We start from the raw sequence: 18,927 nt of genomic DNA, 5'->3' as shown, positions 1-18,927 counted from the left end.
TTCAGTTGCCAAAAACCTAGTAATGAGCAAGGATTGTAATTTCTAAATATATCACAAGACCCTGATATACACCACTTAATGCATAGCTCGGTTTTTGTTTTCAACTACAAAACTAACAAGGTAAAAAAAACAAAACAAAGAGAAAAACACACTCAAACTAAAACCTCCCCAACCCAATCCAAAACAGAACACTTGTTTACAGTTCTAAGATACTATGCTGAAACAAGCATGGTCAAGAACACAGTCAGAACTGCATTAAGCAGAGTCTCATCTCAGTTCAACAACAAATATATCTTAATTGAGAGAGATAGACAGACTTTGAGAAAGAATTACTACATAATATGTGCTTTCTCAATGCATCCTCCAAAACTCCAAATCCATCCTCAAAAAATTCTTTTCTCCACATTCAGTCATCACTGCACTCATTCTCAGTATTTAGAGTCTGCTTTTGCATCCCACCTGTTTCTTTGTTCTGCATGCTTAACTTAAACTGCAAACTCTTCAGAGCAAGAACCCTTTTTTCCTTTGAGTTCTGTAAAGTACAACTACCCATATTTGGCACTATAAATGGTGTTCCTTAACAATGTTTTGCAGTATCGCTAGGATGGTCACTCAAGATACAAAGCTTGTTTATGTTTGAGTCAAAGCTGTAAGAGTCTTGATTTTCTGGTAATTACTAGCAAGCTTAGTAGGGCTCCGAGTTATACAGCAGGCAGTAAGAGCAGTTATAGTAAATACCACTAACAGAAACATCCATCAAAATGGCTACGTTCTCCTCCACCCAGTGAGTGCTGCAAAATGGCACACAGCATCACATTCTGCCTATTCTTTTTGCTCAAATAAAATTCTTTGAATTCCCCTTCAAATTTAAATACATGCTATTCTAATTCTTTAGAAGCTGAAAGCTAAGTATCTCACTGCAGTACTCAGCTGCAGATAATGCTATGCTGGGCAATGAAATCAGTAGAGAGCTGGAACTAGTTCTGAGAGCACTGTGATGCTCAGCAGTGAAGTTCCACATGGAGACATCACCTCAGGTCCTGAAAGCCGTACAGCCACATTCTTCCAACAACGTTGAACAGATATGACTACTACTCCTGCATGCAGACCCAGATTAGCAATACTACCATATACAACTCTGCATCATGTTTCAGCACACAAGCAGACACACTGCAACTAGTGTTACAGCCTAGAACTAATTCCTTCGTCTTCAGCAAGGTATTTTATCAAGGCATAACCTTGAAACAAATGAGCCAACTGAAGGTGACTAGTTTATTATACAGACAAAAACGCATGCTGAAAAATCTTTACTCCTGCTTCACGGTTGCTTCTCAACTTGTTAACTCCTGTAAGTTAAGTAAGGAACAGCAACCAGGCTGTCACTTTTAAACAGGTTCGTCTACTCCATGAGATGCCAGCAATGTCTATTCATATTCAGAAGAAAATAGCATAACTATTATAATGTAGCCTATGTTAATTAACATAACATGACAGATAGGATCTTTCCCTTAGAGTACTAAAAAGCCCAGCTTCTTCATACTTTTTCTTTTTACAAACTCACACAAAACGAACTCAATGACTGCGCTAACTACTTCCCATAACTGGCTAACAAGAGACATTTCTTTATAATAATTTATTTGCAGTCTTCTCCTTACTGTGTTAATCAGAGACAGGACAGTGACTGAAAAAATACAAAAACCCCAAAACATAAAAATGTATCAACTACTGTTTTGTTTCCTCTGTTCTGCTTCAGATTCAGGTACTAAAATACATATATTAAGTTACGAAGGGAAGGGGCAAGACCTGAAGGCTTTATTTTCAATGTACTAGGATTGTTTATATAAAGGGGTCATTTCCCACATGAAGTGACACAAATGGGAGCACACAACCACACCAGCCCCTGACCTCATCTACAATGAGGTCTCAACTGAGACTTCTGCACAGCCTTAAAGTATATAGTATTGAGCGAAACCTATTTTATGACAAAAACTACAATGATCTCTCAAAACTTTGATCTGCTCTACTCATTAAGCCATCTCACTTAATAATTTATATTGATGTAACCGCAAACTGCTACAGAACAATAAACAAGTCATTCTGGAAAAAAGGAATGAACATACTTACATATATTTGATACACAATTTCAAAACATTAGCTATATCAAAACAATTTTCTGCACAACATCCCATCAGGTTGTGCATGAAAAAGGAAAACGGCTCTAAACTGCACACCTACTTTTACAAACTAAGAATATATACTTGATTTCATATACAGCTGCTGAATATAGAGTATCAATGACATATGACGTAAGTTTAAAAGGATAAGGTAAGAGAATGAAAGTAGAACTCAGTGAGAAAATACTCATTAAAATTCTCTTCTGCAAATATATATAAAACTACTCTCTGTAAAAGCATGCATTCTAGCATGTACTTTCCACATGAAGTACTCTGATTCGTTAAACAGTTTATTTTTTTACTTCAAAGTAATTAAAGGTTTCTTTAAAGCTAAAAGGTAAACTGAATCTTGCATATATCAGTTTAATATTACATGCTATTGTATTTGGTACTCTGTAAAACAACTTTTAATAAGTAGTAAATATAAATCATGTAATTGCTGGGAGACTTGGAAGTTGTATCTGAAATGAAACCTTTTGAAGTTTTATTAAATTCACTAATTATGCTAGAAATTTGCAATTTAATAATACCTTCTTATTTCTGAGGTAGGCTTTCTTGGCTGAAATACGTCCACGCCTTGCTTCCAGCTGGCGGATTTTTTGTTGTAACTTCTGCAGCTCCTCTCTTTGCAAGTGTATAGATGTTGCTGCATCCTCTTTTTCAAGCATGGCTTCCATACTTTCGTAAGTGTCATAATACACCACTTCATCTCTCTTCTCTGTTTTAAAAATGTTAGCAATGAAAAAGTCAAATCAATAGTTTGTATTTGATTAACATTTTGTTTTCTTCAACAACAACCCTCCCACTGAGTTGCAAGATCTAATGTAGAAGAATGTTATAGTCCTTTCAGAGAGCTATCGAAAATCGAAAAGTCACAAGAAAAACACTACACAGCAAAGCACTGTAGGGCTTTAAAGTTTATATGAAGCACAGCCTGGTGTCCAGGTAAGCTCGGAGTATTAAAAAAAAAACTACATCTCTAAATGTGCACTTGTGTCTGTAGCCTAACTTGATCACAATGTCCATGCGCATCTTCCCCAACAGAAGGGAATCACGATGTGCATTAATATCCTCTGGTCTTCACTACAAAGTTCAGGATATACAGACTCTTTCTGAAGTCTTTGGCATGACATTTCTCTGCCATAACCAACTATTAATTTCATGAAGGGGAAATCACACAACAAAACACCAAAAATCCTCTCTTATGAGGTTTTTGACCTTCCAGTCACTGCTTCTACTGAGAGGCAGCAGAAGGAGCGTAACTTCAAGGCAATCCTTCAAAGCATTGCAGGCCTGTAAAGGAGGTCACTACTAAGTTTTATCAACACTCATGATTTTTAGCCTCCTGAGTGAAGCATTCAGTGTAACACTGAGCTCATCTCTGAATGCTGCCTTCTCATCTCTTGCCAAGGAAAGAGTGACAATTATAAATCCTTGCAGAACATTGGAATGAAGAAGCAAAGGCCTCTTGTTCCTTATTTCACTGGCATATGAAGTAGGACATTTTTGTGATACATCAAGAGGGATATGCATTACTGCTGGCTGAAACAGGCAGATACAGCTGGCATGACTGTCAAGTGTCTACTCTGCAGCACCACCAAACCTTCTCATTTCAACTTCATCAACTACATTGAGCAAGACCATAACTTCCTCCTACTTCTGCTTCTAGATTACTTGGGGAGAGGGGCAGGGTTTTCTTCAGTACACTGTCCATTTTAAAAGCTGTTTTCATTTCATGTTATCTGTGTGTACAGTCTCTACTGCAACCAAAACTCTGCTTGTCAGGCTAATTTCAGCTCAGCAGAAGACATGGCAGGACCAGAAAAGAAAGCACAGCACTGTATTAGCCTCAAAAGAAAAACTAATAAAAACAGACCTACTACAGTCTTTAATGTTCTGTTAAAAAAAAACAAACAAAAAAAAAAACAACAAAAAAAACCCCAAAACAAACACATCAAGTTTCATCCACAGGTAAACCTGCCAAGTCACTAGAACCCACTTTGAGACATCAGTGAGTAAAAATCAGCCTCATGGCTAACAACAATTGTATTTTACCATGCATTTATACAATGGGAGAATTTACATGCAAATTTTATTTTAGAACACCTTCATGCAGAGTTAAATACAGGAATTTACAAGTGAAACCCTAAATAGCTCAGCTTCAAACCAGTCGAATCTACCAGTTCTAAAACATATGTTAAATTATGTTTTACTCTTCAAAAAACTCAACCTTGGCAACTCTGTTGCAACCTCTATCAAACATTCCCAGAGTTTCCTACAAACAGCTTTTGAGCTTTTGAAATGCCTGTAAATTTGGTAAGTGCTTAAGCTTCTAATGACTCCACGATTTACAATAAAACAATTAGAATTACCCCTTTATAGATACAATCCATACCACTTGCACTTGTTCAACCTACCCTACAACCAAAGCAGGAACCTGCTGTCACATTCTTTTGTCAACAGCAATGTGTCCACCACAAAACCATCTTACAAGGATGTACAAATAGTTTGCATGGATAGTATAAGAACCTTTAAAATTCTAACCTAATAAATTCACATTTTGTGAATTTTAGTGTAGGTATTTGGTCAATGACAGTAAAAAACTACTACTGCTGTTTGTAATATGACAATCTGTTATCATTTGATTTTTCAGATCCACTGTGCTGAATTTGCAAAAGATGATGTTTTTCTTCTAGCTTACAATTGACTGGCAGTCAAATCAAATCACACTCTCGAAAAACTCTGTTGGCACTTCATTAACAGTACTGCTCATGTCCCCCAAACCAAACCAGAATCCAAAACTTTCTGAAATACCTCTGCAGAGCTAATACAGTTAAAGACTAAAGAATAGCAACAGCCTCTACAAGTCACTAAGACACATGTATTTCAAACCATACAGATATTCACAATCAAAAGGCTATTACTTTACTTTTGTAACTACACTTTAAAAGGCAAGTGTAACAACAAATGCAACACAGCATTCCTTTCTGTTTGACTGCATAGGAAACAACACATATTAAAAGACCACTACATGTTTTAGATGCTTTCATTCAGATTATGTACTGAACAGTCTTGAAGAGATGTAGCCGCTTCAGTGTCATTCTTCACATCAATTGTTCCATCCCCTGCACCTAAAGTCTGAAGAGGCAATTTCATCCTTTGAACGAAATTCTTACACACTGAAGAACTGTATTTTTCTTTTTCTGTCTGAAAAACAGTAATTCCTTCTAACACAGACAGCTGTCTTTAATAGGGGAAAAAAACACTTCTGGATTTTGTATCAAAAAATACTTCACAAACTTAAAACAGCAAAAGCAGCCAGAACACTGAACTACTTTGTTGCCATGGGGGAAGGACAGGGTTGGTTGGTTGCTTAGCTGACTGCGACTTTTGTTTTATTTTGGGTGAGGTTGTGGGGTTGGGGTTTTTTTTGAGATTTCTGCAGAAAACATTAGTGACAAGTTGTACTGACCTATGGTGTTTTTACAGCAGGCTTAATGTCTGAGGGCCTTTAGTTTTTACTATCACTACATCAAAGAGATAGGATTTTGATCCACATTCCTTCTCAGCCTCTTGTGTTTAAGGGATTTCCTTCGGTCCACAGGTAACCAAATAATACTGGGTCTTCAGTATCAAAATTAAATGTCTGATTTCCCAAGTGCAAAAACTATGTATCTCTAACCTACTAACTAGCTCTCAGAGGCACCCGGTGAAAGCTGCCACATTTCTTTAAGTCATTTACAGAGTTTTCAATCCTCATCTTCTATACACGCAGTTACAGTTGTTGCCATCACAAGCCTAAAAGGAGATTCACGTCACAGTGAGAAGAATCTGTGATACCTATGTCTTCTCTTTTTCCAGAGGTAACTCACAATACGATCCAGCTTCAAACCTCTCTTCTAAGTGACTTTACTATCCATAACAAAATTTGCTACGCAAGCCCTACGCACTATATAATAAAACAGAGCTTGTGTGAATAAAAACATTAACTATAGAAAGGTCCAAAGGTCAGACCTGCGATTCAAAAACACTGCATGATTTACCTGCACCATTTCCATAGTTTGTGAGCACACAAGGTACAGCACAATCTAGAAACATAAGATTTGCATCACTGCTCTAAATCAGCAAGATGGCAATATAACAAGAATCAAAGTTTAGCTGAAGCACTCTGATTTACAGGAATGCATTTTGAAAACCAATCACTTCAAAGAAATGAATAATACCAATGCAAATTTTTAATGAGACAAGTCCAGTAATTATTTCCTCCTCCCTGAATTTAGTTTTCCAAAACTGACATAGTATCTTACATCCTTACTTCCAAACACAGGCAATGGGAGCCAGATCAAAACTTCTGTATGTGTATTTACACACCATATGAACAGGTGTAAATTTTAATTTAACAGTACATATGTTGGAAGATCCAGCTCTTACACATGGTAAAGAAACTGTTCTCATTTCATTCTGACAGGCTTTACTAGACTCTTACGAAGAGAATTATCTTTTACAGATTACATCTTAATTAAAATGCATAAAGCACCTGACATCAGTCTTCTGATGCTTTCAAGTTGTGCTGTCAGCAGCAGCTCTTCACATTTCAAGATCTCAAACTGCACTTCATATAACTGAAGCTGTAGATCGTAATAATCAGCTTCTAACTGGTCCAAATGGGCTATGGCTTCTGTACCACCTTTCAGGCTCTGCATCTGAATGGAAAAAGAAAAAAACCCAAACCTAAAAACGTGACTCCAGGATAACGAGGAGAACAAAACCACACACTTTACGGTTACAGCTAGATATGGTCTGGTACACTAGATGTAACATGTTAAAATTGAACTCATCAAGACATGACGATAGGTTTTGATCAGACACACAATTTCGTATATCTCTAATATCTGACATTTTCTATATGGCAATAAAAAAAATCCATGGCATTGGACTATTCTTCATGACTGTCAAAGTGACAAATCATACAGTGCATAGCATGAAACATCCCTACCATTCTTTTACTCTGTTACTTGAATCTATGAAGGTACACAATGAAATCAGTATTTTCTCATCTTCAGTTCAAAAAGGCTAAAAGTTGTTTTGCTAATGGCATCTAGAAAACTATAGTTAAAGCTGCCATTAAAGCTGAACTGAGGAAAAAAAGTGAAAGGTGGTGGAAAGAGGGATAATTACATCAATCGATCCTCTTGTAATAGCAACTTAACAGAGGAGCTTCAATTGTTTCTGGAGTACTTCACAGGAGAAAAAAAGACCTAGACTAAAATATTTATATACATCTTAGTACTTATTCGTGTCATATGTTTGACACAAGACAACCAAAGTGAACTCAAATCATCCTCTTTCATTCAGCCAAACAAGATTTAAGTGCTCAATACAGTTAGCCATTCAGACCATATTTAAGAAATCCTGACATGCAAGGGAATCTTACATGCTGTCTCACTTTGGAGGGAATTCAAAGGCATGCAGCTCTACAACCTGCATGCAGGAGAGTTAGGGCCACATCTCAGTTCTCTACCTGCTAAAAAAAATATATCTCTGACAGTTTCTCTCAGATAACGGATAAAAGTAATTCTAAATTTTACTCAAGATTTGTGATCTATCTACCTTACCGTCCTGACGAAGCATGGTCTGGTTTCTATATCAGACATTGAATCATTAAAAAGGGATGCCTACCAAGCAAAAATACAGCACCTAGCAAACTACATATTTTAAAAAAAATATTCACTAGTATGTTTTTATGTTATGGTGGTTTCTTTAAGGTTTAAAACTGTTTTCTGTAATTAACAGCCAGGAATGGGCTTCCTCGTTTTTATTTCTCACATGTTTAAATATAACTATACTGAAACAGAAAAGTATCTGCACTGAATTAAACCAAAGATCCATCCTGCCCAATAGCCTGTTCTGGACAAAGGTTAACTACAAATACTGAGGAAGATGAAACATAGTAGGCAGTGCAGCAATTTCCCCAAACGTCTCACCAGCCTCTAGCACAGCTAGCAGCACAGCTTCAGCCACAGTACTGTCCTTTATACAAAACAGACTTTCTTACTGGATCTTAACTTCATAAGTTTTTTCCTATCCTTTTTTTTAGCCTGTATGCTTTTAGCACCTGCGTCATTACCCATTGACAGGGATTTCACCGCTCAATTAAATTCTAAGGAAACAGTTCTGTATATTACATTTGTTTCCATGTAAGATTGATAGACAGAAGACCTGTGAATGAATTCTGCTAAGGTCTATTTTAAAAATTTCTTCTACTACATTCTGTATTTACTGAATGCATTTTTGTATAGCAACTATTACCCTGAAAGGCTTATTAGTCCTTAAGTGAGCACCATAAATCTCACAATCAATAACTGTGGTTGTACAGAGAATAATATATAATTTATACGTTTCAGTCCACTGTGACACCAAAATGTCATCTTACACCATTCTACTACTCTGTTTCCATATTATTAATTGTGACCAGAACAGTAAATGATGTAATGATGGCATATTTGGAGTGAATTAGAGGCTAGTTATCAAGAGGCAAGGACTGATTCTTTTGAACATTCTAGTTTTTTCATGCAAGAGGGATAATGTTCACTGGTCAGGCAGGGTATCCTGGGTTTTGGCACTTTCAAAGGATTTTCTCACACCACAGCAACAAAAAAGTGATGGGGGTTTTTTTGTTTGCCTTTCCCCCCCATCCCCTACCACCAAACTAAGGCAATGTCATTCAAACTTATACCAGAACTAAGAACTTTTGCTTTGTCAGTGAGTGTGAAATTCACTCAAAATTACACATTTTTTTTCTTTAAAAAAAGATGTTCTCAAATTTAAGTCCACAGACTTTGTATAAACACTGCATAGAGACATAAAGGAGCCATCTTCAAAAGTACCAGCTAACCAAGTTATAGCAACTCAGTTTTTCATTCAGCTGTGGTGGTATCTGCCTGATAAAGGACCTGTCTGACAACCAAGACTTAGCCCTACAAGCACACATTACAGATGCTGTCAGCCATCCGGTCTGTTTTAGGGGTACACCACCACTATATTCAGTTTTCTGGTGCAACAGCAATGTGAAATTAATATTGTTGTATGGTTCTCAGGCAGATATCCTGATATCACAGACCCTCATGAAAAAGAAAAATGAGGGACCTTTAGTTTCCACCACTTATGTTAAAACTTTATGTAAGACACTATATGTGTGATAATTCACAACAACACCAACAGTCTTGGGAAAACTTCAGCATTTTTTGTTAAAAATGTACCACTGGTTCAATTCTTAACGTTACAAGTTGCTATCTAGCCTGTACTAGTAATTTGCTGTATCTTTGGTAGATCTCAGGCTGATCAACACCGTGAAAAAAACAGGCAGAACTTCAACATGTGGACGTTACAGGAAAGAAACATTTTGCAGCCGGACAAAGAACTAGAACTGAGAAGATCTGAGTTCTGTTTCCCCCTATGCCACAACTTCCTGCATTAACTCAAGAAAACAATTTAATCTCTCTGGCCCTTACAGTCTTTGTTGTCTTATTCATACTAAGTGAAGAACTTAAGCAGGAACTTGGGTATAGTACTAAGGTAGAAATACGTTATCTATAAACTCACACATTGGTAATAAGGACATAACGGTTAAAACAGAAAGCCTGGGACAAGAACTATGAATGCAAAAACTAAAGAGTAAGTGACAAAATTAATATAAAAATAGCCAAACATGGACTACAAAAGTGAGGGCAATTAAACCCAGCTTTCCACCACCATGAAATGCTTTCAGACAAATCTAAAATGAACTGCTTTCATAAACTGAGTTCTTAAAAGAATCTCTATGTTATTGTTGTTCTTATTCTGCTTTTGCGAAAACAAAAACAAAACATAAAGCTTTCACAAAACTCTGTGTTTGTTACTCCCATTGTAAGTCTGTTTCAGATACTCCCTCCTAGCTGCCAGGAAATTTCTTGAATATTCCCAATGTTTTCACAGGCAGATAACACCATTTCACCAGTACTGCACAGCAACATGCACTGCTCTTGACTAATCTTTATTCCCACTAGTACTTTTGTAGAGAGCAATTTTGTATCATCCCAGCCTTCACTTTATTTGTCAAAACAAGTTCAACTGCTCTTGTACAACAGATGCCGTTCCTGGCATCGTTGTGGTAGCCCTCCCTGTAACTCCTCCAGTTAGAACTAATCTTTCTCAGGTGATCAGAAATGCATGGAAGAAAGGTGTCAGAAATCTCACAAGCGCATGTGCAGTGACACTAGCACTTTTCCCTTTGCTGGAAATACCTGATATAACATACTGGACAGCATCCGCTGCTGTACCACTGTGTTGCATTGGTGGCTCAATCACACTGCTACCAGGTTATAAGACCACTGTCATTCTCATCTACTGTCATTTACATAGTAATTAACCTGCAGCTCATGGCAAAAACTTGTATTATTTTTCCCTAGGAATACATATTAATAACCACTATTAAATTTTCCCTTACCCAGACTTTTAAGTAATCTGCTATTGTTCAAATACAATACAAAGTCATGTTTCAGTCCACTCCATGTGAATCCTGACTGTTCTCTAGTTCCAGTATTGATTTTAATTCATCATTGTTGCTGTCTGAGTAATCTCAGAAGAAGGGAATTAAATTCAAAAAAAACTCCTCAGGTCTTGAACTGTGAATATGGAAGCTCATCCTCAAAATGAACAAAAAATAATTTTAAAGAATTTTTAAATTATTTTAAGGGAAACATGGAGCACCCTGAACACTGATACAAGGCAGGCTCTCAATCACACCTAGCAATTTGTGGAACAAAAGTATTCCTGCAAGCAAATAAGTATCAGGAATCAATTATAGTCAGACCATGATACTACAGGATACAGCATTATAAAAAAAAACATGAGGTTAAGAGGATCACTCCTGTGCAATTAGAAAGATTACAGACAGTAAAAGAAACATCTTTTCCCCTTGAAAAGTGTGTACCATTGGTTTTATAATCTTTTTTCTCTTCCAGCACTAAATGTTCAAAAATCCATAGACAACCTGCTGAACACCAACAGTGTCCTCATAAACAGTCAGATCTGATCTTTGCTCTGAATCGTCATTCTTTCTGTCTTAATCCTGAACTCAAACCCTTATAAATTAGTTTATCAAGGATTTTAGTCTTTTTAAAGGACTATCCTGGTTTTATCTTCTACGCCTAGAAAAAGGTAGCTAAATGGTTTGCCAGAGAAGGTATTTCTGTTCTGATTTTCTAATACTGCCATGAGTCTGTTTTAAGTGACCATAAATAATTCACCTTTTTCTTTCTCTTGGCAAATTGGAACTAAGTGTCAGTAATGCACCAAATCCTTCAAACAAAAAAAATCTCTTCAAATGCTGGGATCTGCACTTTTTAATACTCTTTTAAAGACAGATTACCCAGTCATTCTTGGGGGGGGGGGGGATATATGTTCTAATAATATTGTTTCAAAAGAATTACATGGTATTTTGATAACTATTAAGTCCACAGTAAGTTAGCATTGATAATCAGTAACTTGCTAACAATGCCTCACTGCATTATTAAAAGACTAACTATGACAGCAAGTTTTGTCTCTAGAATTCACCCCTGTACTTCACCTGAGGTGCTTTAAGTTTTCTGCTTTCTATTTTCTTTAAACACAACGACCACTTAAAACACTTTTTATCCAAAGTCTTTTTGAACTTTTGATTGAACTGGAGAATATTATACACATTTAAAATAATATTACAGAAAAAAATTTTTGTCATTTTACGACAAATTTTAGTTTGCCAATTTGAACACTGAAAGTGAAGAAAGCAAACACACTCCCAATCTGTTATTAAAAGTAATAATTCAAACATTTTTAAATAAATCTTCAAAGATTTCCCAATTTTAGCTTCTTTCTTAGTCTTTCCAAAAAAAACTATCACAGAAAGAAAAAGCTTGAAAAAGATATAATGAAATCTACCAAGGTGAAACATGTTTTTTGAAAAATATTACATTGTATCTGTACAAAAATCACTGTCCATTTCTTACAGAAAGAAAAGTAACTTTCCAGAAAGAGCTATTCATGCCTTCTGAATAGAAACCTTAATAAAATTCTTATTTTTGCCCATGCATCCAACTCAGGTCAAAGTAAAATTACAATCATGCAATGCAATATATTGCTTAAATACTCAAAGTCACTGGAAACAAATATATCTTTGATTAAGGCTCAATGTACAGGAAATGAAAATATTCTTAGAATTACGAAACTACGAAAAACATTCTTAAAAAACCCGAGCAGTACTTTGTTGGAATACGATTTTGCTTATGAATATATGACAGAACATTTGTGTAAATTAAAAACCATTTTTTAAGTGTATCTTTAGAACTGAACTGTACACTTCTAAAAGGAAAAAAGAGAAGACTCATTATTGAATCCTATATATGCAAGACAGAACTTGTTGGAATTTAAGTCTCCAGTCACTTCCATTTGTCCAAACTATTCTACATACTTGGAGAACTACAAAGGATTCTCACTCCTCTGATTTAATGTTTCTGTTTACTGTCATGAGGACAAGATTTGGCAACCAATCCACAGCAGTAGACTCTGGTCTACCTCAAAAGGAAAGTTTTCATCCTCCCCCTCAAACAAAATTCAGAGCAACAACAGATAGAACTTAAGAGTTACAAATCAGGAAGATTAAAAAGTACAATATGTAATTTGTGTAGGGTTTTTTCTTTTTTTCTAATACACAGATAGTCACAGGGCTAACATTTTCAACTGTCAAAAAAAAGCAAGCTTGTAACTAACCTGATCATGTAACCTGGTCATTTTCATATCATGATAAATTGGAAGATGTAGTAGTTTTTTGATATTTACAGTGTGAACACATTTTAGGAAACAAAAAAGTACCCAACACTAAATGAAAACTACAGAAACAAGGTCATTTTTACTGTCCCTCTTAAAAATCAATCAGTAAGTTCAGTATAAATTTGGCGAAGAGGGAATCAAGTGCTAGAGAAACAAGTATATTATTTCCCACGTGTCTCCTTTTCCTGTTCACTGAGAGCAAATTTATATATCCAAGCACAGCAGGAAGGTCTTCACTTCTTAAGTTTAAAGGAGAAAATGTATCTTTTCATTTTTTTGTTGTTCTTGTTTTCTTTTTTTTACTGTCATCTCTTCAAAATACACTAGCTAATGTAATCACCAAATATTTTCTTTATGGTAAGACTCAACCCTTCTTCTCAAATATGGGGTTTCCAGTCACGTTTGTCACATCCAACTTTGCATACTTAGGGCTTTTACATTCTCAAAGCAAAAAAAAAAAAAACAAAAACAAAAACAAAAAAACCCATATTTCAGAACAACAGCTGGTCCTCCTATTTCCTCATCACCATGCTTTGACTCAGAGCTCTCTATACCTTGTAATACACCACCCCAAAGCACCGTGCCCACCCGTATCCATCAGATGTTCCCCATTTCTTCATCCTCAAAAGCCCCAAACTCTCAGTTCATAGCCTTTCACCCCCCTGTATACTGCAACGAACCTCTCCTTTTCCTGTGCAGCCCCTAATGCTTTTGCACACCAAAATAAACAACCACTCATTTACCAGACTGAGATCTCATTCAACGTAAATTCACAGAAGTTCTCCACTGGCAGAAAAGCAAGATGGGCTATGGAAAAGACAACGCATGGCTGCTCTAAACACGTGAACATATTCAATATAGTATTACCAATTAGTATGGCTGAGTTCGCTCACCTACTCTTAGCTAAGGATGGCAACAGCCAGATACTCAGGTTTCCAGACAACTCTTGGCTTTCTAAATAATAAGAGCATTGAAATGGAGAAAACTATTTTTATTTTTGTGCTCTCGGTCTTGCATGTACTCTCTCTTCTTTGCAGCTGTCTTCTACAGAAGCTCCTAAAATAGGCACATAGTCTATCAGGCTCACAAACCTACCAATGTATACAGTGCTAAAGCCATTACTTCTCTTGATAACCTTTTCATAACAGAGTCACTGGTTTAGTCAAATTTTGCTGAAACATTTGAAAAGTGCTCTAAAAACAAGCAACTGATTGGAAAGAATGTAAATTAAAGTTAGTATTACCGAAAGTTCTTAGCACCGAATATCCTTCTGATATCAAATTTTAAAAGCAGATTTGTAGCATTTTTGCTTTTGTGAAGGTGTCATAAAACCCAGTAAGCATGAGTTTTTTCTGCTAAGACATTTAAACACAGTTTAATGGATGCACTCTTTCCTCAGGAAAGCAGGAAAGCTACAGCTAGCACAACCCGCTCTGGAAGACTGGCTTAATAGTTAGAGTAAGCAGAGATAAAGAGAGTGCAGTACAACAGGCTAGTTATCTGCAAATTTACTAATGTTCAGACACCTTCCACCTGGAATGTCAGAACTATTCTGAAAAGGTGGTAATACCTCAGAGCTAAAGTGTGCAGATCACATAGCAGCAGATTTCTGTCCTATCCCTTCTCTTCATTTTACTCATCTCAGTGGACAGCTGTAAACCTTAACCGTAAAAACTGTCTTCCTGGTTGACTAACCGGGAAAAGGTAAACAGAAGACATAAGTAGCACGAAACCCACCACACCTATATTGCAACTCCATTTGTCTAACATGGTAGTAGAAGTTTAAATACAGATTTTTATTATTCGAAGCTGAAAAACAATTACTTTCAAGTATGAGGAGTGGGCTGTTAGTGTTCTGATTTTTTGGTTGATTTTTTTTTTTAAGTATATCAACACTCTAACGTTTGGGTTTTATCTTCATGTTTTATTTTTCTATTTATTGGTATGAAAAATTACCTCCTCTTTCAGCGCATGTTTCTTCTGCTCCAAACAGATTTCTTTAGCACGCATCAACTGCAAAGTCTCCTTAGAAACTGCATACTGAAGCTTTTCCATACGTTCCACTGCTGCTGCCCATGCTGCCTTACCAAATTTTTTCTGGTCTGCTCGCATTCGATCATACACAGCTACAGAAGGGAAGAAAAGGCAGATAGCTCACCAGTCTACTCTTCAGACCACTAGTGATTCTACTGCAGAGACAATGCACACATTTATATCCAAAAGCATACAAAGTTCTCTTAGCAGGGAGCAGTCATTCTACATAGTACTAACATTCAAATCCAGGATATAAGTACTCTTAGGATTCACATGAATATGCAATCAGCTATCTGTTGATCATTTTATCATTATAATTCCAATTTTTGTTATCCACAGAGGGACCACTCTAAATATGCAGTACCTGAACATACACTACATCAGAATTCTTGACTTAATAAAAATACCTCATTAATGCTACCTCCTAGTCTTAAAAATGCATCCCAAGTTTTTCCCACTTCTGAAAGCACCAATTATCAGCTACTAAAGCCTCCAGCTTCCCTTTATAACTTCTACAATGCAGTCATAATTTTAAACAAATCTGCACAGTGAAAAAAAAATGACAAAACAAAAATTTCAGCTTGACTTTAAGCGTAATTCTTACAGAATACTGAATTAAATTTAAATAACATCTAACTTTTAACTTAAAAATGCAGGTTGCTTCACAAAATTACTTCAAATTAACTAAACAAATTATAATTTGATCTTCATTTGCAGATTTGAATGAGAATCTTTTCAGGAAGACTTCACAGTAGCAGAAGTTCCTTGCCCGATTTCAGATTTTCTATTCCTGAGCCCCAGACAACATCTAGCCTGACACACTTGAGAGTTTTTACCATTTTTAATATACAGAATAATCACAATACTGTGCACTTAGCTTTGCAAAGCAAAAGCCATGGAAGTCACACAATCAAAAGGGTAGTGTTCAGTTCCCAGGTGTTAGAAAATAAAGAACACCTTTAATTTCTCATGTGTTTTTCCTCTGCCATTTGTTACTATTTTGGTACATAAGACCACCCTGTGATCAGCAAGAGGCCAAAAACCCCAAACATAACAAAACAGGCTAACAACCTGTATACCAAAGGTCTATGGTTATAAACAGTCTCCAGGACTTTCAGTTCCCATTGTTTTTTTCCCCCAATCCTGACAGCTATACATAAAAATAGCATGTGAACAAAACAAAAATAACCATAAATAGATATTCTTTATCAACTGGGGTATTTTACTTCCTGCCTTTGTCATACTAGAAAAGGAACCAAACTGATTAAATACATCTAGAATTTGCTCTAATTAAAATCATTCCAACACCCCTGAACTGGATTAGTCATTTTTTCAAAATAAGGTGGAGTTTCACGTTGTCCTTAACTTGGGTTGTCACTAAAAAGAATCATTTTGCAGCAATTGCTTCTCTTGAGGCAGATCTAGGAGTCATGCAGGGAGATGACAGGAAACATACCCATCAAAAAAGATTTTCTCCCAGGGGTACAGCTCATTTATCTGGTTGCACAATCACTATCACCAAGGCAAAGAAACAGGAAGTAAGGCAGGGAAGACAGTGGGACATCAACTGTGCCAGTGGCAGCCCACAGTCAAACTAAAAGAAGTGACATGAAACCACATCCTTAGGTGTGTTTGCCCTAATAAACTCATTATTTAAGTTAAACGGTACAAGGGTGAGAGCATGGATGTACTTGGCATGTCACATGACCCAGTTTTACTGGCTTCAACTCTTCTGCAAAACTGCTGGGTTTCAAGCATAAAAATGCCAAGATTATATCCATGAAGATTTCTGAACAACAGAGCAGCTTTCACTGAGTGGTTTAACTAAGCTGCTGCTTAATATTTAGAGCTATAAAAAAAATTACTGCAAGGCAGGGAAGACAGGAAACAGAAGTTAATTGAAAGGTAATAAACACTTAGTATGACAGTCTGCTGTATCCAGTACAGAAGACAGAATCCATCAGAGACTCTACGTTCCCTAAATCCTGTGCAAATGTATAAGTGCAGCTAACGCAATCACATTGAGAAAGTGGTTGTGAAACTTTTATCTAAGATTTCTATACTGCTTACTTATGATGATATTCTGAAAAGGCTTATTGGTGAAAGATTCAGACAGACACAGAAGAAAAAAAATGGGAATAAAAACTGCATTTTTCTCATGGAGGACTGATGACAAAAAAAAGTCACAGTACAAGTTACAGAACACGGTAAACAGTAACTAAATTTTTAAAGATATTTATTTGATGGATAGTAGAAAATAACTACCTTTCTGTGTTTTGGCTGTTATTTCAAAGTATTTAACTGTAAGATCTTGAATAGAAAGCACAGCCATGTGGGCTTTTCTCTGCCAATCGGCATCTTCTTTTTGCAGACTCTCAATTCTTCTGGGGCCTAGGTAGTCATTCTCTATCGAGATCTGAAAATAAATCAGTCCATAATTAACACAATTAATTGTTGCTATTTTGCCAACAGCAACCAGTTTCACAGTGGCTAAGAAAAAGGAGAGAAAACTACCAGCAAGTCACCGTGGTTTCTACTCAACAGAAAAAAACTCTTTTAAGTGCTCCTTTCTGTTGAAAAAGCACATCCACGGTTTTATTACTATTCTTACTGAAAGCACAAAAAACTCAAATGTAAATTTTATTTGTCAGTATCTTTTTGTTAAATATCTTGTTAACTTCAGATAACAAGCATGCTTCACCCAGGCTTTCTTCCAGCCTAGAATATTTCATTCTGAAGAAAACAAATGCTCTTCAGGCAGAAGCAAGCTGGAAACAGGGGATGTGTTAGGGTAGTGGTAAGTAATGATCAACTTTTCAGTATTTTTTGTTACAAACACAATTTCCTAGTGCCTGGGAGTTCAAATATCTTTTCATTGTCAAGGTCAAGGCAATTGTATTTTGAAGTGATGACTATGTGAAGCCAGTAAAAGGTCTGGAGTTTCTTTTAAAAATTCACAAAAATACATCTTTCTCTCCCAAAACTGGAAATTTTCACAACTTTTAAAAAGTCATTAAGTAGTCCCACTACAGACAACAGACTGTACATTGCAGAAATTAAGTATTTAAACCTGCTCCTGAAACACCAAAGCCTTAATTCTGAATATTTTTCATATACATCAGTCAAGAAGACATGTCACTAGCATAGACAAAACCCCCCAAACTCAAAAGTGCTCATAATCTTTTAGGTCCCCAGACATTTTAACCCAAAGTTCTAATGCCTCAAATATTAATCTTGATTTCATAAAGCTTCCATCTGGTCTCAAAGAGCCATTCCACTTTATAATTGAACTGCAAACAATAGGTTTTTAAGTGACTGTTCAGGATATACCCCTACATATCCATGAATCCCCTATATTAGATGGAAGATTTTTACAAGTAAAAATACGATATGCCTTCTAAGTAATTGTTCATTTCTTGAAAAATGTTTGAAGTAGTTTAACAAGGTATTTTAATCTAACACTTACACATTTCTAAAACCCTTAGAAAGGCAACAGGCAAAATAAAAATGTGGACAAATAAGTCAATAATAATTTTACTAGATAGGTTCTAAAATGTAATTTGATGGAGTACATATGTACCATGATTCCCACGGGGAATACTTCTGAGTGGACAAACAAGAATTTCCAAATAAATGTCAACTTGTATGTATATACCAGTGAATGATGACTGGTGAAGTTAATGCTTTCCATTTACCAACAACTCTGAAACAGAGTTCATTTGAGAAGCAGCATAAAAAAACATGCAGTTAAAAGTCTTCCTTTTCTATTCCTTGGTAAAGATGAGGTGATTTGATACTAGAACTGACGCAGGATCGCTGAGCGATATGAGTAACATTCTTGTTAGGTATCATTTCTAAGAGAGTAGGAAGCCTT

At 36.1% G+C, this 18,927-nt stretch overlaps 1 protein-coding gene across 2 annotated transcripts in view; it reads right to left on the bottom strand.

Annotated features, from left to right (window-relative positions):
* JMY (junction mediating and regulatory protein, p53 cofactor) overlaps nucleotides 1-18,927 on the bottom strand; it is a 73,780-nt gene that overhangs the window by 20,068 nt on the left and 34,785 nt on the right. Inside the window, exons 3-6 of one of the 2 annotated variants that reach the window (XM_075410622.1) lie at nucleotides 17,319-17,469; nucleotides 14,976-15,145; nucleotides 6,712-6,877; nucleotides 2,705-2,892 (exon numbers count right to left, since the gene is read on the bottom strand). In XM_075410622.1, the coding sequence (XP_075266737.1) occupies nucleotides 2,705-2,892; nucleotides 6,712-6,877; nucleotides 14,976-15,145; nucleotides 17,319-17,469 (675 nt within the window). The remainder of the gene's footprint in view (nucleotides 1-2,704; nucleotides 2,893-6,711; nucleotides 6,878-14,975; nucleotides 15,146-17,318; nucleotides 17,470-18,927) is intronic. The other variant, XM_075410623.1, reaches the window with a different exon arrangement.

This window comes from Opisthocomus hoazin, chromosome Z (genome assembly GCF_030867145.1).
Source record: "Opisthocomus hoazin isolate bOpiHoa1 chromosome Z, bOpiHoa1.hap1, whole genome shotgun sequence".
Classification (NCBI taxonomy): domain Eukaryota; kingdom Metazoa; phylum Chordata; class Aves; order Opisthocomiformes; family Opisthocomidae; genus Opisthocomus; species Opisthocomus hoazin.
The sequence above is the reverse complement of the archived record's forward strand: the minus strand, read 5'-3'. Positions and strand labels throughout refer to the sequence as shown.